Source organism: Callorhinchus milii, unplaced genomic scaffold (genome assembly GCF_018977255.1).
Source record: "Callorhinchus milii isolate IMCB2004 unplaced genomic scaffold, IMCB_Cmil_1.0 Scaffold25, whole genome shotgun sequence".
In the NCBI taxonomy this organism is placed as follows: domain Eukaryota; kingdom Metazoa; phylum Chordata; class Chondrichthyes; order Chimaeriformes; family Callorhinchidae; genus Callorhinchus; species Callorhinchus milii.
The window spans coordinates 3,574,016-3,597,134 of NW_024704766.1; the positions used below are offsets into that span (position 1 = coordinate 3,574,016).

A 23,119-nucleotide genomic window follows, 5' to 3' on the forward strand; every position below is an offset into this window, starting at 1 on the left:
GAATGCATGGAACTCTATTTGATTAGATTACAATTAATCATGGTGTTGGCTTTTCCAGATGCCTGGCTGACCAAAAATGATTATTATTGTTCCAAAAAGGTTTTATTATGCTATATATGTACTAATATATTTATTCCTGGCATTTTTTTCTTTTCCTCTCTCTCTCTCTCTCTCTCTCTCACTCTTGTCACGCACCATCCCTCTAATGAGAGGCTGGGCAACTCATGTTATTTGCTTCAAAAAGAAAGCCAGATAAATGTTTTCATTGTAAGCTATTTACACAAGAGCAGTGCTGGGAGGAGAGGTCAAGGCTCCAAACAAGCCTATTATTCCAACGTAGAGACCCTTGGAGACCAAAAATACTGAGAACTTGCTCAGTTTCTCCGTAGGAAAGATATTGTTGATACCCATTGATGCCGGACCCATGATGGTTCAGAGAAATAGGACAGAAAGAGAGAGAGAGGGGGAAGATTTTATTGAAAGAAATATCAAATCTAGACATTTTCTAGTCCCACAAAGCCTAATAAAGATCAGAACCATCAGAGCATCATCGTGCTCTCTCTTTAGTGAGTTTTGCTGACTTTAATCTTCAACGTTAATGAAGATCATGCAGATGAAAACGAAATAGGAGCAAATGGGAACCCTTGACCCCAGTGGAACATTTGCACCATTAACTCAGTGATTTATGGTTTGTGGATGTTGTATATTTGACCCCAATATTTTTGACTCCTCTATTTCTTTCTTTCTTTCTTTCTTTCTTTCTTTCTGCTTGCTTGGTTCCATCTGTGACTGAAAACAGTTATATCAATAATCAGGAGATTTATTTTTACCTCAATGCACCATTCATTCAGTTAACTTGAACACATTCTAGCATAGGACTGGAGCTTAAGAACATGAGAATTTGCTAGATGTTTGCATAAAAGAAGACAGCGAAGGGAAAGGAGCTGGCAAAGGAAAGGTTATTTTTGGACACAAACCAGTAAATGCTGATGGTGATTACCAGAATCTGAGAGATTTAAGTCCAAGCTGCCACCAACAATCTTGTGTGAAATTTGCCCTGTTATATCTGCTTTTTTCTGGACCACTTTGTGGTGATGGACAGGTCTATTACAGGAGAAGGCCAACTGAAGGTTGACTCTATAGTCAATTGACAGCTGCTGCAAAGATGTCCCCTTTTGGACAATCATTTCCTCGGAGCTTGAACCCACAACCTTTTGACTCAGAGGAGAGAGTGCTACCGCTTGAGCCAGACTGATACCTGATGATGATAATAATAATAATCCTTACATTTGATATAGCGCCTTATCATGCCTTGGAGACGTCTCAAAGCACTGCACAGAATATGCTGTGAAGTGAATTGACTGTATATTTCGTGAGCGAAACGCGGCAGCCAGTTGCAGGCGAGTCAGGCATCTGCGTCAGCCGAAATGTCCGTCCTGTATTTTGCATTAAACGCTAGGCCGCTTGCTAACGATTTCATTTTCTTTTCTTCAAGCCTCCCATTCCATGGAACGTCCGTCCAAAGGGGAGAACGTGGGTAGAAAGAGCAGCCGATCCAAGCGGTTTGCTTCGATTCCCCGCTTTGTGGAAACCCTACTGGTGGCCGATGAATCTATGGCCAAGTTTCACGGCGATGATCTCAAACACTACGTCCTGATGTTAATGGCGGTGGCGGCTAGGCTCTACAAGCACCCCAGCATATTGAACCCCATCAGTATTGTGGTGGTGAAGTTTATAGTCATTAATCTCGAAGACAAGGGGCCCAAAATCTCAACCAACGCAGCCCTAACACTGAGAAACTTCTGTGCCTGGCAGAAAAAGTTCAACAAGGCCAGCGATAAGAATCCCGAGTACTTTGACACGGCAATCCTTTTTACAAAACAGGTACCTTCATTTATCCCCTTTCTATTGTGATGGATGACAGTGTCTGTAATCATTAAGAACACTGTTAAAGTCTTATCGGTGTTAAATTCCTCGTCTGTGTTTAGACCTTTCTCATGAGTAGGCAATGAGTCTCCTCTGTAAAGCACGTCTGTGCAGTCAGTCAGTTCTAAACGTAAGTTACAATAATGTTATTTCTCCTCCCATGTCCTATACTTTGGACTGAATTTCCACAAGGCAAGAGTCCTAATTCTTACACTACATCAAGAACTTGGCTGCAACTCAGTTGCACACCACACACAACCTTTTTCTTCTGCAATGCTTCCAGTTCCCACTGAAACAGAGAGACCTTGAAAGAATTTGCGAAGTGTTCTGCCCTATGGAGTTGGATCGATGTGGTTTCAAAGATAACTCGGCGCCAAAATGTCTGCCATAGTTTAGTTTCCAAACTAATCATTTATATTTAACGAGTGTAATTTTAAGGCGATAGTGGTGCAGAGAGCAATGAAACTGCAGAATGCTACAGCACAATGCCAATAATAATAATACATAATAATCCTTGCATTTGATATAGCGCCTTATCACGTCTTCGAGACATCTCAAAGGGCTCCCATTAAAATACAAATTACATTTGTGTAGTGCCTTTCTTGTCGGGAGAAGGTCCCAAGGCACTGGATTGTCAGTGATTTGGAGTATGCTACAAAGTGAATTGCCTGTATATTTTGTGGGCGAAACGCAGCAGCCAATTATGCACAGCAAAGTCCCACAAACAGTCGTGGATTGAATGACCAAATTAATAATATTATTATTTATTTATTTTGGAAGGGATTATTACCCCCGGAAAAGTGATCCGCCAATCGACTAACAACCGAGTTCCTACTTACTGCTCTCTGCTAGGTAAACAGAGGCGTGTGGAGTCTGGAAACTTGCCCATGTCTAGGTAGATACGTGACTAGATTTATTTTTCAATGAAATGTACCTGGAGTCACAGTATCCATCAGGTGAAACCATTCCCCCAACTGCTTTTATGGATTCGATAAATGGAAAGAGAGGGCAGGTGGAAATGGACACTCACCTGCTTCTAATTTTTCTTTTCAAAATTTTTTTCCTTGCCTCGATCACGGTCGGAATATGTAGTGTCATTTTCTAAAAGCTGAAACCCCCCCCTTCCCTGTTGCTGGGACAAACTTTCTGCCCTACCTGATGGATACCTCCAGTGCTGGACCTAAGGCACCACTGACAGGCCACTTGGATCTTCCAGTGAATACACTCAAGTCGGAAGAAAGTACATTTACCGCCAGCATTACCCCATGCAGTACCGCCCAGTGGGAGGAAAGTCAGGGCCAGAGTATTGAGCAGTGACACAGTCTAAACTGACTCTTACAAAGGGGAGAATGGGAAGAAATTCCACCTGGATCTAGATATCCTCCACGCAGCAAAATATACGGTCGCTACACTTTTACAGTATATTCTGTGAAGCACTTTGAGATGTGACAAGGCGAGAATTATTACTATTTATCATTGTTGTTGATATTATTTCAGAGAATCCAGAGCATTGGCAAATTCTTCAATTACTGCCTTAATCTTGAAGTTCTTTTAAGAAACGACAGAAAAAAACCAACTTGAAAGTTCAGACCGAATCCAACGATTCGCCAAGTTCCGGACCCTCTGGACACAGGGGGTGATTGTGTGCATGATGTGTTCTTGTTTTTAAGGAATCGAGAGTTAACTTGCTTTTAAATTTAAATTCCTGAACACTGAACACTGAAAGCGCGAACTCTGAAAACTCTTGTCTGGTGTTTTAACTCAAGCAGCCTGTGTTCTTTGCTCTGTGACTCATTAACCGCACATTTTGCCTCAGGTTCACACAACACAGCCGGTCTGTCGGTGGTTTGGTCCGAATGCCACAATACACCCTGCCTGGACACGCACTGAATTAGATCTCCACCAGACAGGGCAGCAGTAAACAGTACTATCAGTGCAATGCAGCCAGTCAAAATGGTACTATGTATAATAAGAATCCTTGCCTTTGATATAGAGCCTTATCACGTCTTTGAGACGTCTCAAAGCGCCTCATAGAATATAACCGTAAAGTGAATTGACTGCATGCTCTGTGGGCGGAACGCGGCAGCCAATTGCGCCACAGCAGCGTCCCCACAAACAGTCGTGGATTGAGTGGCAAAATTATTATTATTTTCAAACCAATTTTTTTTCAAAGGATTATTACCTCGGGAAAAGCGATCTGCCAAGCGAGGAGCAGCTTCCTACTTACTGCTGGTAAACAGAGGCGTGTGAAGTAAGGAAACTTGCCCAACGTTTCGCCCTGCCGGGGAATCGAACCCAGGTTCTCTCGCTTGCGAGGCGAGTGCTCTGACCACTGAGCTACAGGACTCCATAGTACTGAATACTGTATGCAGTAAACTGAATGACAAAAGTCAGAACCCAAATCAGTTGAGTTCAATCCCCAGTTGTCATGTACATGTATGACGTCTGGGGATATGAACTCAAGTGATTTGGCAGCATAACTCAGCTTCCTGGTTTAGTTGCTTATTTCCGCCTTTACTGTTCTGACAAGATCAGTTCATGTAGAGCTCTGGGGGGAATCTGGCAAATCATAACAGATTTGGTGTGATCACAAACCATTCTGTTATGAACGGTGGCCTGTTTTTTCTTTCCTTCCCCGGTTATATTTTGTGTGGGTTTGGCCCACAAAATGCACAGTCAATTCGCTTTACAGTGTATTCTATGAAGCGCTTTGAGACGTCTCGAAGACCTGATAAGGCGCTGCATCAAATGCAAGGATTATTTATCATAAACTGCATTTTCGGCAGCCTCACACCGATTCAGAGATAAGTTGTAAGGGAGTGGGCAGATGTGTTATATGATAATTGTTAACTATCGAGAATTATCACAATGTCCATTGCAAATTCCCCAACGCCCTTTGTTTCATATTCTCATTGCACAAGATAGAAGTTCACTATAATTGGCGGAGCTTCTGTCAGGATTGCAGGTTTCTTTCTCACCCAGCAGTGTATCAAAAGCCAACTCGAGTCGAAACCCACCGCCACAGCTGCTCCAGCTGTAGAACTCTACCTTCATCGAATGTGGCGGAACACAGGCATTAGGAGTTTTTTGCTTGTCAAAATATTGGGCTCGGCTGGTTAGCTTATGTTCAGGTCTCAGCGTTGGTTAGAAGACAACACTGTAATTAGTGCGTTGCCTTGTTCATGCACACAAGCAACGTAACTTAACCCCACTGTAATCTCCCGCATAAACAGCGTTTGCAAAAATATTCCTGTGAGGAGCAAGGAGGCAAATGGTAATTTACCAGCATTCCAGAGCACAACATATACTGAAGTGACTAGGTTCAGAACATAAGAATTTGCAAGGCGAAAGAAGACTAAGGTCTATCTAGTTCGCCTTCCAACACCCTGGCAGTCGCTTGACATGTCGTGTCCCAAACTATACACTGTGAGTTGGCTATTTTTATTCGTGAAGCCAAGAAGTGACAGGGTTTGCAGTTGGGGTTTTATGATGCGCAGTTAGCTAATGCATTCCATGGACAGAATGAAAAGTTGTCCGCCGAATTGATTCATTTCTCTCACATTTTTTTGCAGGAACACTTTTCAGGCTTATAAACAAAACCGATTTGCGCTAAACTATTGATGAATACGGTGTCCCCTTAAAGTACCAGACCCTGGCCTTGTTTCAAATGATGGGTGAGCTGAGCAGTTAGTAAGCAACGACCGATGTACTTTGTTCATGGGAAAGTGTTCAGACCCCGGGGAGAGTGTTTGAGTAACCACAGTAGGCTGTGTACGTGCTTTCTGACCTCCAGAAGTCACTGGGGAATGGGGAACCTCTGTTATTTTAGCCCTGGTAAGGTGGACACTTCAAAGTGTTTTTGGATATCCTTGATGTGAATTTATTGCCGGGAGCTGGGATTAGCTCAAGAGTCTGGGAGATGCTGTGCAGAGGAAGCTTTTATCTGGGATGTATGTGGGACGGAAACCCAGCAGTGAAGCCAAGGTTTGGCAATAGTGGAGAGATACAGTATTTAGATAAGAGTTACGAAAGTTACTGTAGGTATTGTAAAAATATTGTGCATTGCAAACTGGCTGCCACTTTCACCTACCGAATACAGTGGCTGTGAAGCTTTTTGAGACGTCTCGACGAGGTGATAAGGCGCTATATCAACTGCAAGAAATCTTACAGCGTTTCAGTATTCGGTACATCACACCAATAAATTAAAAAGGTACACACTTTTTTAAATTAATTAACACAAGGACAGTGTTGCGAAGTGCCTCACACTTTATCTCATGGTATCACCTTGTGAAAACTGCACAGATAAGCTCAAGATCAATCTGCATTTGATGGTGATCTGTTCAATTTGAAACTTACCTTCGTGCGAGAGTCAATTCCCATTCTTACTTTTGTCTCCAGTTAAGTGTGAGAACAGTTGTTCTGCAGAGAATAAAATCTACACAGCGTCAAACGTGATTAGAAAAAGAGGTTGCACACATTTTATGATAATAGAGACCAGAAGCATTTGGGAATCCTTGAGGAATCTTTTTAAGATCCCAATTCAATAGGAGATAGGATTAAAGGGATCTGCCATGATTTGATAAACAGCCAGACCAGATCCAACAGGCTGAGTTGCTTCCCCTCGTTCCCATGTTCCTAAAATGGTTTTGGACTTCCTTCCTTAAGGCTCGGATGCCTTCTCAGTTACAGTCAGGGACATAAAACTTAATCCAGTTCAGGAAATTAGGAGCTGGAGGTTTGTAATCTGGTCGCCCCGATTGATCCGAATCAGCGCAATTAGAGCTACGTGATGGAATGTTTTTAGCTCTGAGTTCTTCACTGTGAATCACAGTTGATACAGGGTTTAATTACACCCTTTGAACTCCTAACTGCTCCTCCAGGAATCTGTGAGGGAGAGGGGGGGGGAATTGAGTTCCCACCTCTCTGCCTGGAAATCTCTGAGCCAGAACATCAAGTGAAATTCAACTCAATCTGCATGCTTATAATAATATTATTAATAATAATAATGATAATAATAATCCTTGCCTTTGTTAGAGTGCCTTTCAAGTCTCCAGCCATTCGCTTCCCAGAATTTACTATGAAGTGTAATGACTGTGCATTTGTGGGAATTGTGTTGATTTTCAACACCACAGAGTGATTCGAGAATTATTGAACCATTCCAAAAGTAGGGACAAGATCCAAAATAATGGTAATAGCTGACACAGAAATGTCTCAGATTTAGATATTTAGGATCATATTGGAACACAGAGATGTATTGCTGCAGAAAATATTGGTCAATATTGCTAAAGCAGTCTTGCGATACAACCACAACAACTTGCACTTATACACCGCCCTCCACGCAGCGTAGTGTCTCAGAGCGCTTAACAGTGGCAGAGCCTGGCTCCGAGCTGGTGGGAGGGGGTAGGTGGCCTCTTAGCAAGGTCCTAGAGGAAGGTCTTCAGGGGGGGTACTTGTAAACGACTGGCTGGCAGCTCATGCGATGAACTGCTCGATCCAAACACTAAAAATGTCTGACTTCCAGGTTTGTCTTGTCGCTGCCAACGTCACTTCCTGGCGCGTTACACCTATGAGTACCATCACTTCTTTGGGGGAAAGGACCCATCGGTCAGGAAGTGACGTCAGTGACCATCTGTTAAATGCAACCATTGGCCATTTTTTTAAACAAGGGACATCGTCAGGTCTGTGGTTAATAAAGCGGTTACCCAGGAAATGTTGGTGTCCATAAACTATCCGCCTTATGAGAAAGACAAACTGTATTGATGGCATCATAATGGGTTTCCCTGTATTTAGGGTCTCATAATATAATCGCAATAATAATCTTTGCATTTAATATAGTACCTTTCACGTCAGGAAGATGTCTCAAAGCACTCTATAGGATTTACTCTAGCGACTGCGTATTTTGTAGATGAGCAAAATTAATTGCGTTTCTGAAATGGAATTGCATATGGAATGTTGGATTTTGCACCCCTATAGTTAGAAGATATTACCAAATACTTCCGGTTAAATTAGTTTTCTTCCAATTATCGTGGTAACCGATAGGAACAAGTACAATAAGATTCCATATATCCTTTGTACGGCCAGCAGCTCTAAACAAGGTTACCAACACCAAATGGGGATTATAGAAGTAGCACTAAACTGTATTCAATGTGGTTTAGTCAGTTGGAAGGGAAATGGATCTGTTACTCAGTGGCTCTATGTGTGTTTGGTGCTTGAATGAAATTATGCTGTTCATCCCAATTACATCAAAGTGACAGGGGATGTTCTCTGGGTCCAGACACATTGCAGAGTAAACTGTTATTTTTTTTAAAAAAACAAATGATCGAGAGATGAGAGAGAAGAGACAGCATTTCACAACCACGTTACGGGATGAATCTCAGTGCTTGACCTCTGGGGATTCAACCAACGTTCACTATTCTGCGTGAAGATATGAAAAGAATGGCGCACACTCCGAAGGAACAGAACACTTTCTCAAGTTTACTTACAATACTCTTATGTTCCACCCGCAAGATACACAGTCAATTCACTTTACAGTATATTCTGTGAAGCGCTTTGAGACGTCTCGAAGACGCGATAAAGCGCTATATGAAGTACAAGGATTATTATTATTATTACATAACAAATTGAGCAGTCAGTACCCGCTTTCTAAGGCAGGAAATTGTAAGGTCAACAGCTTTTCATTACAGTCTGTGGGATCCAAGGGCACAATCCGCTGCCATGTTTGTTGACAAATACAGTCACTACACTTAATGGTCAGTGTAAGGCACGATAAAACTGTCTGTCTGTCTGTCTGTCTGTCTGTCTGAAACAGCAAGTGATTACTAACCAACCTCAAAACATTAGTCTGATATAAAATTTTATTTCCCAATCCATGACACCCTTTCCAATTTGATCGAGCTGTAAATCGTTTTGTTTCCGGCTTTATGTTTCTATCATCCGGCAGAAATTTCCAATGCCACCTTCCTTAATGATGCCAGTGTAACGTGCTTCTGGTCGGGAATGGGATCTGCGTCTGGGAGGAAGGATTTATGCTGAGGAAATATCACATTTCCTGCCAGTTTAATATGTTACAGGTCGCAGGGATGGGGAGCACTTATCCGGTGAGGAAATTTGAGCTGGTTTGAACGTGGTCGACTTGTTCAGTTCAGGCTCCAATTTCCAATACAACAGCAAAAATCTTCCTTTGTAAGAAACGTGAACCTTGGCCAAGAGAAGAAAAAAAACACACAGAGATGGCAAATCCTGACTGGGCCAAATCCTATTCATCTTCAAAAAAAAATGTGTTCAACATTTTCACATTTCCCTTCCGTTTGTTGAAACTGATCTAAATCCCACCCATCTGAATCCTTTCCTCCGGTGACTACCCACCCCCCCCCCCCCCCCGAACCCCCCCAAACTGAGCAATAATTTCTAAATGATACATCTTGACTTTAACGTCTGTTCTAATAATAATCCTTGCATTTGATGTAGCGCCTTATCACGTCTTCGAGACGTCTCAAAGCTCTTCACGGAACATACTGCAAAGTGAATTGACTGTATAGTTTGTGGGCGAATCACGGCAGCCAATTGCACACAGCAGCGTCCCCGCCAACAGTCGTGGATTGAGTGACCAAATTATTATTATTTTTTTATTCCTAAACAAGCGATCCACCAATCGACTAACCACCATGTTCCTGCTTACTGCTAGATAAACACAGGCATGTGGAGTAAGGAATCTTAGCTTTCGCCCTGCCGGGAATCCAACCCAGGTCCTCTCGCTTGCGAGGCGAGCGCTCTAACCACGGAGCTACAGGACTCCACCTTGTTATCTAACGCAGAGCAAGATATCTAAACCCACACCCCAGGAGAAGGAGTGACAGGATTAGGGTGGATAACAAGTGGTAATATAGAGGGGAACGGTAATTGTACCACACTGATGAACAGCAGTTCTCTCCCTTTAGGAATCATTTGTCTCTCGGAATTTCGACCAGATGTCAGCGAAGAACTTTCCCGAGCCAATGTTTCAGTGCTTTTAGAAATCGCTTGTCCTTCAAATCTCCCGCTGACATTGAGCGATCTACCACTGTTCATATTCATTTCTCTGCTGATCATGGAAACCGGTGTTCTCTCAGCTGCAACATGATAAAAATGGCACGTTGCCATCGAAGGTCATTGTGCTTTTGAACGCGTGGGTTTGATGTGGGGCTCAGTGATTTGAGGTCTTTATCTTGTGCTTTACAAAGCGTGTTCCTGATAGATCACGAGTACTGTAACCATCAGTTGAAAAGAAGCAAACGCGTATCAGTTTTACAGTAAACCTGGGCACGTGATTGCAGTGTTATCAGTGTAAGTCCAGCGTTGGGTTCTGCTTTATATCCAGTAGCTTCCCAGGGTCTGCTTTGCCTGCTGTATTGCTTACGAGCTACATTCCTGATAGATTTGCCTCAAACCTAAAAAAAGAAGAACATTTCTCTCTGCTCTTTGCAAAATATGGTCACATCGCAAAATAGTTCAAAGGTTGATGTACGCTGGGATAAACAGTGGTAACTCTCTTTATTCTTACACACGGCTGTGACGCAGGGAGTCCCAAAATGATTGATCCCCGGTCTTATCTTTCAGCTCATTCTCTTTTAACTCTTACTAGTCTCTGTGGAGACGTCCTAAGGTCCTGTGACAAATAACTCAAAAGGCACCAGCACTCGATGTCTAATTAATCACCTACAGGGCTTCCTGATGTCAAAGGTTAGGCTCAGGTCTGTTTCCCACCAGCTTGAGCACTTGTACACCATGAAATGCCTTCACCACATCTGTTTTTCAGTCACGAAAATCATCACTTTTCATCTAATCAATTAAACCAATTCAAAACGTGCTTTTGTCATCGTTGAAATCCCCTTCCCTGGTCCCTGTTAAGTACGGACAAGGTAGACTGAAGGCTCTTACTCTCATTTTTGTTTCATCAGTTACGCTTCAAATCCGCTCCTGTTTGCCTCTTTGTTAAAGGAAATGGTCATTAAAACCAGATTGAATCTGCGCTTTGCCACCAGTAGAAGCTACTTGCGAAACAAAACAAAGCCCATTCGGGGCTATTTTACGCAATGAGTCAGGCTCCGCCACTGCTAAGCGCTCTGAGACGCTACACTGCGAGGAGGGCAAGTTGTTGTTGTTGCTTACAACAGGCCAGACTGTGTCACTTCTGGGCTTCAAAAGGAGGTGTACAGAGAGTAACAATACACCTCCAAAATACACAGTCACTACACTGTATAGTGATTCCTGCAAAGAGTACTGAGATCCTGAGTACTGACCCTCTTGATGTGAAAGGTTCTGCATCAAAGGTAAGGCTTTTTTTATTGTCGGTCAGTGACTTCATAAACTATGGGAAAAGTTTTCCTGCCAATTTTTCGTCTCCAATTTTCTCTCTTTGGCCAAAGGCATTTGACTCATTTTTCCTTTAACGGGTGCCCCACTTACCTCAGTTACCTCTCCCCAGTGACCAATCTTCACTGTGAGCACATTGCCTGTGTCAGCAATTTGTTCCAATGCCTGATTGCCTTCCTCACAGGCTCATCCACTGTTTCGCTACAGTTCTAACCGACAACTGGCACCAGAATTAAGACGAAATGTGGGAATTTTCCGCAATTCAGGGCAGTCTCAAAATTTAAGATGGTCTTGCAGGCAAAGACGAGGTGGAATTTCAGGCCTCTGTAACACCCGGGATAATGATACATAAAGAGGCGGAAACTTGTGCATTTGTCAGGGGGAGCTGAAGCCAATGTTTAGCATCTGACTAGTAGTTTTCTGATCATCAAGCTGACTCCCCTCGCTTGCTGATTCTTTTCTGAGATCTTGTCATGAAACCAGTGGAGCAGGTCCATAGCGGTTTACGAGATCACCCAAATTGACCTTAATCCATTTGTGACCAGTCGATGAGAGATAGCTGCCTTGTTGCTCCCACAAAATACAGCCAATCCACTTTCCAATATATTCTGTGACGCGCTTTGAGACGTCTCGAAGACGTGATAAGGCGCTGTATCAAATGCAAAGATTATTATTATTGGATTCCCTTTTAAAAGCAAATCTGGATTCTGCCTCCATCATTGTTCCAGGCAAAGTATTCCATGTCCTAAAAATCTTCTGGGGTTTCACATCCTAACAAGCCCGACTAAGGCAACGCAATCCATCATTTGCATTACTTTCGTCACTGTTCATGATTTAGCTCTAAGTATGGATCTCCCCTAAAGTCTACAGCTGCTTTGAATCAAAATGCTTAAAGGGGTAATTGACAGCCCTCCACTTGTTGGTAAAGAAAGCTCAAAACAAACCAGTAAATCTTGCTGATTTTTTTTGGCATCTTTAGTAACTCTATCTTCACTGTGTTGGAGTTACCATAATAAAAGCATCTCAAAGTACAGCTCACTTAAGAGCAAAGGTTTATTTTGTCTGGGGTTCAGACAAGGCATTTTATTAATACTGTCTCCTACTGAATATACTTCGAAAATGTACAAAGTACACCAGAGTGAGGAACAAGATGTATTTCAAAAACTGTTGATCTTGAAAAAAAATATTTTTTTCACTGTGTTGCAGTGTTAGTTACTATATCCTTTGATGCATTAGGCTCTATGTCCGACCCCCCCCCCCCACCCCACCCCTCCGACCCCCAGGAAAGTTCCACTGGCTTCCTATTCCCCACAGGATCAATCGCAAGATTCTTTTGCTGCATCTTACCCTGTGTTCTCCCAAATCCCCCAGAGAAAATCTGCTCATTCCCTTCATAACTCTATGTGCCAAATTGACTTGCCACATTCATCTGCAAAATACACAGTCACTACACTTCAGTATAATACACCGGCATAGACCAGTTGGGCCGAATGGCCCGTTCTGTGCTGTATATTCCAATGTATTCTAATGTATAATCTTGTGAAGCGCTTTGAGACATTCTGTCAATGTGATAAAGCACTATACCAACTGTAAGGATTATTATTATGTCGTTGTCACACACTATAGTGTATTCATTATAGCACTTGACAATTTGTAAAACGTGTGTAAGCATGCACAGACCTGCCCGGTTCAACTACAGTTGTTCAGTTGAACTATTACCTTCACGCTCTGCATAATGACCGGAATCAGCTGCCAAAATGTGTCTTTGTGACTTATTTAAGTCAACTCTTTCTGTAAACCTAACATGCAATGCCTGGCCCCTCAGTTAAGTCAGTTACAATGAAACGCAAATACCAGTAATCTAACGGCGATGATGAAATCAGTGATGAATGTTTAGCCAGGCTGTTGCAGCTTGCCAGATATGCTTTTAGGACTTGGCCTGACTCTACCTGAAACTGAAATGTTTTTGTCACCGTACAACGAAGGTCAACTCTTAACTCTGGGTTTATTTTTTTTTGAATGAAGTGTCTTGTTGTAGGTCATCACGGACTTATTCATTTTTTTGTCGACGTCGGCAACAAAATCTCTTTAACAATACCGCGCGATCGTTAACCTTTACAAATAGCGCCTTTTGGGTCAGGAGGACGTCCCAACATAAGACGTATTTCTTACATCGCATAGTAAGATGTGACGGTTGATCTTCTTTTTCTATGTGTAACAATTACACTTTCCGCTTGCAGTCATTTACAATAATATAATAATAATGTGGTCAATCAATCCACGACTGTTTGTGGGGACGCTGCTGTGCACAATTGGCTGCCGCGTTTCGCCCACAAAATATACACAGTATTTCACTTCACAATATATTCTGTGAAGCGCTCTGAGACGTCTCGAAGACGTGATAAGATGCTGTATCAACCGTAAGGATTATTATTATATATTGTGACCATTTCACGTTTATATTGGGCTGACTTTGCGGAAGGGCTTTGTGACGGATGGCGTCCTCTTTGTTTATAGGATTTGTGCGGAGCTCAGACCTGTGACACGTTGGGGATGGCGGACGTGGGCACCATGTGTGACCCCAAGAGAAGCTGCTCTGTCATTGAAGACGATGGGCTCCCATCTGCTTTCACCACAGCTCACGAACTAGGTAAACGACGCAGCACTGCTCTCCGTTAAGATACTGTACGTGTTGAGTGTGCCGCACGGCAGTGTCAAGGCATGTGAAAATGTCTTGGGGATGCTGAAGGACAATCACATGATGTCTCGTTGTCAGACTCCACCACTGTGAAGCGCTCCAGGACAATACCCCACTAGAAGGGCGCTATATAAATGCAAGTTGTTGTAATGCAGTGTTATAGCAGGATAAGTAACAGCAGCGAGTATAACTTAGTGATGTCCCCTCCACAATTTTACTATTGCACCACTTTTGCACGGCAAATTGGATCAACTGCTGTAGAATAGTCATAAGGATCTGCTCTACACGACGGCAAATTTCAATTGCACTTCTCTTCTTTTGTCCGTGACATTTCAGGGCATGTGTTCAATATGCCACACGACAGTGTCAAGGCCTGCGAAAATGTGTTTGGGAAGCTGAAGGACAACCACATGATGTCTCCTACTCTCATCCACATTAACCGTTCGAAACCCTGGTCGATCTGCAGTGCAGCCATCGTCACAGACTTCTTGGACAGCGGCCACGGTAAGTAGGAAAGCTACGGTTACCGGGCAAAGTGCGTACGAGACTCGCATCAATCCATGACTGTTTGTGGGGACGCTGCTGTGCGCAATTGGCTGCCGCGTTTCGGCCACGAAATATATACCCAGTCAATTCACTTTACAGTCCATCCTGTGAAGCGCTTTGAGGCGTCTCGAAAACTTGATAAGGCGCTATATCCAACGCAATTATATACGTGGAGGGGCGGACTGGCTATACGGGAAATCGGGAATGGTTCCTGAACTTCTCCGTGATTGGCGTCGTCGTTGTTGTTGTTGGCACTCGTTGCTTCCCACTCCAGAGCCTGGCCTCTGGGTGAGTGACGGCTCAGACCAGCCAATCATTGCGCAGAGCCCGCCCTGACCGATGAGCGACAGCTACGATAGCCAATTACCGCCCGGATACCGCCCTCCTGTTGAAGCCCGAATAAAGTTTTTGCACACAGGGCACCCCGTCAAATTGACACCCCAATCTAACCTGAAAATCCTGAGCGCTTTCTGCAGAGCCAGTTTACTCCACCTCGAGGCGGGAGGAATCCCTACGCGCTCTGGATCTACGCTTATTTTCTTAGCGTTTCAGAGCGTCCCAGAGTTCGGCAAATTGCTGAACTCGGCCTTAACCACCGAGCCCTCTTTTTCTGCAGTTCCTGAAAGGAAACCGGCCTCGAGATTAAGACGGCATTTGCTGTAGGTCAAACTCTGCGGTCGTGCTGAAACACTAAGAAAACAGTGCGAGTTTAGCTCCAGGTGGAATGTTTTGTGTTCCCTCTTTGTGCTCTGAACGTAAAGGGCACAGTTGATCCCAGTTACGTTGCTCAGCTGGTATATGGTGTTGCTAAACAGTCGTTCACAAGGAAACAATGCAACCATTGTAGAATAGGAACTGCACCGAAAGATCATTGAAGCAAATGGAAAAGGGACAGAGTGGATTCACAGGGATGGTACCAGTGATGAGGGGATTAGAGTTAAAGACTGGAAAAAACTCGATCATTGGAACGAGAAGGTTCAAAGGGTTTTGAGAGGATAAATAGTGAAAGATTTTGACTGGTGCTTATTCCTCTGCTTGGTGAATCAATGGGCATTGCGTGATCACCACTTTAATAACTTAAGAAAAATGCTTGGTGGAAAGCTCGAGGCCAGTTCCACTCACTCCCCTGTTATTTCCGTTCAAGTAATTTCAATCCTTCACAGTGTAACGTTACTGAGAGAGCTGAATAGTTTGAGAAACGGTATAATCAGTGAACCTCTGGGTTTTCAACAAGCTGTTACATAAGGGATCTGTCACACAGAGAAATGCATTGCGTAAGGGAACTCAATTCAGAAAAACATCCATCTGCACGGAAAGTTAAGTGCATGGTTACTCATTTCCCTTTGACTGTATACCCAAACGTTCCTGGTTAAAGGCAATTTGCTAACCCCATAACTTCAGGATATGGAAGAACCGTGTTATAATGCACTTTGTTACACCGCGTTATAGCTCTGGTGTGACACGATCGAGTTGTGGACCCTAACATTTTCTTACCTCGATATCCCACCATTACCAACTCCATCATCGTGCTTCAAAACCCACCAGCGCATTAAACGCATTTCGCCCCCAAAATACACACTTTGCAGTATATTCTGCGAAGCGCTTTGAGACGTCTTGAAGACGTGATAAGGTGCTATATCAAATGCAAGGATTATTATTATCATTATTTTATTAGAAAGGGATCTGAAGTACGGTATCAAGTTTGCAAGCACGTCAGTGTGTTTTCAAGGGGGTCCCCATTTTGCACGCGGATGCTAAAATGCTATTGATTTCACCCCGTTATAAGTTGTCTACCAACGGCCTTATGACAGTGTCAGCCAGAATTTTCACAAAGGATTCTTCACGTATCAAGTGGCAATACAGATCAAGCCTGCTTAAATGTGTAGGATAGAGTGGGTGGAAAACAGATGCGCTGAAACTTTAAGAACCTCAGTTTGCGTCTTGCCAAGAATAATCAAAGAAAAGAAAATCTCTGAGTCACAATTATGAGCAGCAAAATCGGAGCATAAATGTTGGCAATGTTTATCTTTGCTGAGTAAGTTTATTGCACTCCCCAAGCTTCTAAATGCATAGAGAGGGAGTTTGTAACAGGAGGCTTTTTGTTGTTATGATGTTTTGGAAGAGAAGTTAAGTATTTTTATTAAATCATTTTAACCTTGGCAGTTGTTCAACATTAACATATAGTATTACTTTCCTAAAGTGCATGAGTGCCAGAGTTAAAATACCCAATAGGTTACTTCAACTTGTTTGCGTGATCCAATTTAACATGATCTGACAGCAATAACTAAATAAACTTTCAGATAGTAATAAAGTTCAGGCTTTATTTGAAGAATGCATAATGATAAATAATAACAATCCTTATGTTTGATGCAGTGCCTTATCATGTCTTCGAAACCTATCAAAGTGTGTTAAGGATTCAATGCAGCATGCAATTGTATATTTTCCATGCAAAGCTTTGTCTATCTTCCAAGCTTTTATGGAGTCAACGTAAATAACAGGGGCCCCTCGACTCAGTTCTTTGCATTATTTTAAATGTAAAAGGAATTCAGCAGTGACACAAAATGCAGTTTTGAGATGAAAACAGCAAGAAGCATGACCATATATAGATCTGAGGATCATATTACAGAACCCTTTAACCTTCTTGCCGTTCACCCTAATATTTGTTCAGCAAAGTGCAGTTAGGAAGACTGAAGTAAAGCAGAATTTGGAGGCGTTGTTTTATTCGGACAGACACAGGGGTCAAAATTCTGTCACTACAAGCAATACACTACAAAGCAAGTGGGACTTTAGATAGCTCACTTGATGTGGAGGGAGCAGTGGTAATTTACTCGGAAAAGAATTCCTATGGGCTGTTTTAACTGTGTTTTTTTAACGCTAGGGCTGTTTGTCCAATACATTGAAAGAGCCTCACACCTTCAGCTGTTTTTAAAGTAAGAAATTGCGTCATTTAGAGAGCGATATGTAGCGTATATTAACAGCCTTTTGGAACAGAGTAAACGAGCCATGATTCTGTTTGGAGGGAGACTACGGAGAGAGTACTAGAGTTTGGTAATCAAAATATTTATTTGCAGGTGTCCAGAAATAGACAACCCTGTACATATTGACAACCCTATCGACGTTATATATAGTGTATATGTATCATAGCCACTTCACAATTCATACACAAAATATACACAATTCACTTAACAGTGTCTTCTGTGAAGCGCTTTTAGATGTTCCGAAGATGTGATAAGGCAGAATATCAAATGCAAGGATTATTATACAGAATCTTTGAAGGAGGTAACTACACTTTGCTAAAGAGCTAAGATACATACATTTGGAAAATAACTGTTCTCTCTTATCCACAGGTGATTGCCTCCTGGATGAGCCAACAAAGCCAATTACTTTGCCAGATAGTTTGCCGGGCGAAAACTACAACTTGAACAGACAGTGTGTGCTCGCATTCGGTACCAACTCCAAGCCGTGTCCCTACATGCAGTCTTGCCTCAAACTGTGGTGCACTGGAAAAGCTCGTGGGCAGCTCGTGTGTCAAACCAGACACTTCCCATGGGCAGACGGGACGAGTTGTGGAGATGGAAAATTCTGCTTGAAAGGCATTTGTGTGGAGAGGCACGATGTGACCAAGTACAAGGTAATAATAGTAGTAATAATAATAATATCATCCCCATCATTACATTTGGTATAATATAGTGCTTTTCACTTCGGGAGAACTTCTCAAAATGCGACACACAATGTAATACTATAAAGTGTGTTGTGGGTGAATGTAACTTGCCAATTTGTACATGGCAATGTCCTACAAACAGCCATGCAGTGAATAACTTAATTTTATTAGGGGAATTGTTGGCAAGGACACTGGGAGAAACTCCTTTCTCTGCAGAAACTTCCTTCTCTAATACACATGAGGTAATACTCCTGACTTACAGTAAGGTCTAATACTAGCGATTCTGCACATATGAAGCAGTTTGAATATCTTCATTTCTCACCAATGTACAGTCCATAGTGTTAAAAGCAAGAAATGCTCGTCAATAAATTGCCAATGCAGACAGTTGGCTTCGTGAAGTGTTTTGATGCGGAAGGCGCTGTACAAATGCAAATCGCTCTTGTTATTGTTGTATATAAACAATGCATGAAAAATTGGACCTCGCATTGCATGAGTTGTATCTGAGCATCTTAAGAGCATCTTGTGAAGACTGAAATCGTATTATATGTGATCTTGGCATTGATTGCAGTTGGCAGTTGTTCTTATACATGGTCCTAATGCTAAGCCATTGACGTCATACCCGCAGTCAAGCTGTTGGGAGTTTATAACCCATAAAGGATACCAATTAAATTTAATGGCTATAGAACCAGTAATCTTATATAGCTTCTGACTGTTTAACCACAAAAATCCATCAGTCACAGAGGTATCCAGTGAGTCCTTTGCAAATTCCTTTGCACCTGACTCAATATCTATTTGTGCCTACAAGAAGCTTTTGTTCCTTGTTACAATATCAGCAGACATAAATAAAAATTAAACTTAATTTACCTGATGCTGTTATTCAAAGGCTACAAATAAAAACAGCACAGGGATGCAATGATCATTTAAGCAACATTGCAGTAAATATTCTTCAAAATTCTTATGTTCTCATAGAGAGAGTGTGAAGAGAGAGAGAAACTGTGTGTGAGAGAGAGAAACTATGAGAGAGAGAGACTGAGAGAGAGAGACTGAGAAAGTGTTGATTCTTTCAAGAACAAATGGCATAGATTTAGGAAATAATATCTCGGGGTACACTATAGAGTTTGGGACATGACATGTCAAGTGACTGCCAGGATGGTGGAAGGTAAACTAGGATGGGCCTTGTCTTCCTTCATCTCGCAAATTCTTATGTTCTTATGTCTTCATCATGAGCAGGACAGCACTGTTATGTACAGAAATAATTATCCCCAATGTTTTGTTTGCTATAAACAGTACATTGTAGTGAAAATGTTGGCAACCTTTTTAGAAAGCATATGGAGGCTGAGAAAGTTAATAATCGTTGCATTTGATAATAATAATAATCTCTCACATGACTGTGTTCCAGTATTACAATCTGACGATCTTTAAAATCTTGTTAGACACACTGGGAACAATAAACTGGCCATAAAATTATGCCCACAAATCAAAAGAAAAGAATTCTCCACAAGCGTGGAAACTATAATATTGCTTTCGAAGCCGTACAATTGTTTATGATCATTGACTCTTGAAATTGCAACCGATGAAAGGAAATTGGAATGAGTATCATACGGTAGTTTTAGGTTACCTCAGTAATTGTAGAAGACATCTAGAGTGTAAACCCATGCAGTGATTGATCGCTGGATGCTCTTGATGGCGACAGAAATCTCAGTCAAATCAACTCTCAAACTTTCTTCTAAAATGATTCTACATCTGTTTTTCATTAAATATTAATGACGGTGTCAAGATTGGTTACCTAGCAGTTTTGACACGAGGATCCACTGTTTATGGTTCAAGGCTGCTGAAGGTGTTTAAATTCCTATCGTTGATGATTTCTGTTTGCAGGTCGATGGGAGATGGGGAAGATGGGGCCAGTATGGAGTATGTTCACGCACATGTGGTGGGGGAGTACAACTTGCCGAGAGGGAGTGTAACAACCCAACCCCTGCCAATGGTGGGAGGTACTGTGAGGGAATCCGGGTCAAGTACCGATCCTGCAATTTGGATCCGTGCCCCGAGAACGGTAAGAAGTTTGTTTATGATCTATTCTCGTGTGTTTCTGTCGCTCAGTGGTTAGAGCACTCGCCTCGCAAACAAGAGGACCTGGGTTCGATTCCCGGGCAGAGCGAAACCTTGGGCTTTCCTTTCTCCACATACACACGCCTCTGTTTACCTAACAGTAAGTAAGCACCCGGTTGTTAGTTGATTGGCGGATCGCTTTTCCGGGGATAATAATTCCTTCAAAAAAATAAATGTGGTCACTTAATCCACGATCGTTTGTGGGACGCTGCTGTGCTCAATTGGCTGCTGCGTTTCACCCACAAAGTATACAGTCAATCCACTTTACAATGTATTCTGTGAAGCGCTTTGAGATGTCTCGAAGACGTGATAAGATGCTATCTCAAATGCAAGGTTTATGATTATGTTATTTTGTCCAAAATTTACGCTTCTTGCACACTGATAGCCTTTCTGTTCGGATGGGGATGGCTTGTTGTACAATTATTTTATAAGAGGATAAGAAGACTGGAAAAAGCACACGCGCGAGTTAGGCGAGCACACACACCTATTGAGAAACTCAAGTGGTGTGACATTTTTGATAGCTGTTGCCAAATGTGTGACTTTCGGTGTTTACACACCGTTGGCCATTTTGTAACACACTGAGGGCCTTTCAGACTTTGGGTACTTTTAATGCTTGTTTTTCTTCATTGGATAAATCCAAAATAAGTAGTGGGTTGCATGGTTGCTTTGGAGAGCACCTTTGTTGATTTGGTAGTTTCAGTCCGTGAAGATATCGTTCCACCCACTGAAACAAACGTGCTACTGCTCCGGGCTCCGACCTCTGATATTTGCTGAAGGAGTCGGAAGATCTAATCGTGTCCTGATAGTTGCCAAAGTGCACAAAAAAACCTCAAGAGTGAGACGCTGCCTGCAGACATCGGCCCCTTTCACTCTCTGGCCTTGACCTGCAATTCTGTGACCTTCGGAAATCTCTAACCTCCTCAACACCAATCCGATTTCTCAGTCCAACTCAGAGTCAATTTAGTGTTTCCCAATCCTGTCGCGACTACTGCAGGTTAGACCTTATTGTCAAAATATTAAGTATATTCCTGCCAATAGTGATCTTTATACCTACAAAGTCGAGTTACGATACCCATATTGATCCTGGATTGAAATTGGCCATAGACTAAATGGAAACATTTATTTGTTATACCTGTTTTCATTGCTTAGACATTGGTCGAGTTTTAATCTGTACACTCTCGCAAAATGTAAGTTAAAATATCATCTAAATGTGTTGCATTGTCCTGCGTCACTCAGCCTCGCTAATAATCCAAATCCCGAAAATTTGAATTTTTCTTTTTATTCTGTGACTTGTGTTTCCAAACCCATACGCTTCCTGAATTCCCCATCCGATTGCTAAATTGCTTCAATATTTTTAATCAAATAAATATTGCTTAAAAATAGGTATATTTCTGTGACGTCTTTACAATCGGTTCATTTTGTATTGAACCCCTTCTGATTGTCTTGTCTTATTCATGATTCCCAGGTAAGAGTTTCAGAGAGGAGCAGTGTGAAGCCTTCAATGGATATAACATCAATACAAACAGGCTCGCCCCATCTGTTGTCTGGGTGCCCAAGTATTCTGGGGTGTCACCCAAGGACAAATGCAAACTTGTATGCCGAGCAAATGGCACTGGATATTTCTATGTACTTGCGCCCAAGGTAAGCAAACCACACGCGTTCACGTTTTGTTTTCAATTGAGCACAATTGGCTGTAACGTTTCACCCACAAAATATTCAGCCAATTCTCTCTACAGTACATTAAGTGAAGTGCTTTGTGACGTCTCGGAGACTTGATAAGGTTCTACATCAAATGCAAGGATTATTATTATTATTATTAATTGTATCAAAGCCATGACATTTGTAACTAGGGGTTTATGGATATTGTATAGGCTCGAAATTTCACATAGTCTTCCCCCGTAAGATCATTTTGTCTTACAGTTTAAGACACATTGTAGGATTGTGTAAAAGCTTTAAAAACCTGTTTAATTTCGGAAGCCATTTTCCTGCAGCTCTTAAAAGAACTGGCTTCCAAAACATTTTTATTGATTAAAAGAAAATTCTTATAAACTTTAAGGCAAAATGATCTTAAAAGCTATATATGTACGACAAGACGAAATTTCAGTCCTTAGATAGTTCCTAAGTCAAAGGATAATAAAATAATACAACACAGAAGGAGGCCATTCGGTCCATTATACCTGTGCCGGGTCTTTGGAAGAGTACCTAATCAGCCCCACTCCTATGCTATGGTCTCATCTTCAATACATTCACAATTCCTATATCTGTAGTTGTTTCTCAAAGTATTTTTTTGCTGCTTTCTCTTACTCCCTTCAAGCAAAGATTCTTTCCAGTTAATTTTTGGAATCCTTCTGTTGGCTGAGAGGGAGATGAATGGGCCCACGGCCACGCATTGGACCAGTTGACAGGATCATACTTACTACGGTTGACAGAGTGTGTCATTCTGTTTTCCTCCTGGGCAGCCTGACAGTCTGGCGTAAAAACTGACCAAACCCTGTGCACATGTGGCTGGCAGATGTGTAAACTGTGAAAAAAAAAGGACCTCTTTACCCAACTTGTTAGGAGTTTCAATGTTACTGTATTGATTTAACATAGTCAGCAGTTTACTTTGAATTTCGGCTTTCTCTACGGCTCCTTCCCCTTTGTACTCTACATACAACCACAACAACAAATTACAGTTCACGTCGAAAAGACGTCACGTTTGCGCTGGACAGTCGGGGTGTTTTTTGGACCCGAGCTGGGAGTTGGGGTCAGGAGGGGTGGAGGGCAGGGAGGAGGGGTGGGGGTGGATGGGTGGCCAAAGGCACTGTCGAAGAGGAAGGGCTTTAGAT

The 23,119-nt window shown here is 42.2% G+C and overlaps 1 protein-coding gene and 1 long non-coding RNA gene across 2 annotated transcripts in view; one reads left to right on the top strand and one right to left on the bottom strand.

The window, feature by feature from the left end:
- The window catches only part of LOC103180316 (A disintegrin and metalloproteinase with thrombospondin motifs 15), a 32,860-nt gene that overhangs the window by 5,754 nt on the left and 3,987 nt on the right, over positions 1-23,119 (top strand). The window contains exons 2-7 of the mRNA XM_007896103.2: positions 1,496-1,884; positions 13,795-13,927; positions 14,312-14,479; positions 17,869-18,152; positions 20,058-20,235; positions 21,757-21,932. Coding sequence (XP_007894294.1) covers positions 1,496-1,884; positions 13,795-13,927; positions 14,312-14,479; positions 17,869-18,152; positions 20,058-20,235; positions 21,757-21,932 — 1,328 coding nt within the window. The remainder of the gene's footprint in view (positions 1-1,495; positions 1,885-13,794; positions 13,928-14,311; positions 14,480-17,868; positions 18,153-20,057; positions 20,236-21,756; positions 21,933-23,119) is intronic.
- LOC103180315 lies at positions 728-22,814 on the bottom strand. The gene is made up of 2 exons (XR_488092.2): positions 22,709-22,814; positions 728-789 (listed from the first exon to the last, which is right to left on the bottom strand). It is a non-coding gene; the product is annotated as an uncharacterized LOC103180315 (long non-coding RNA).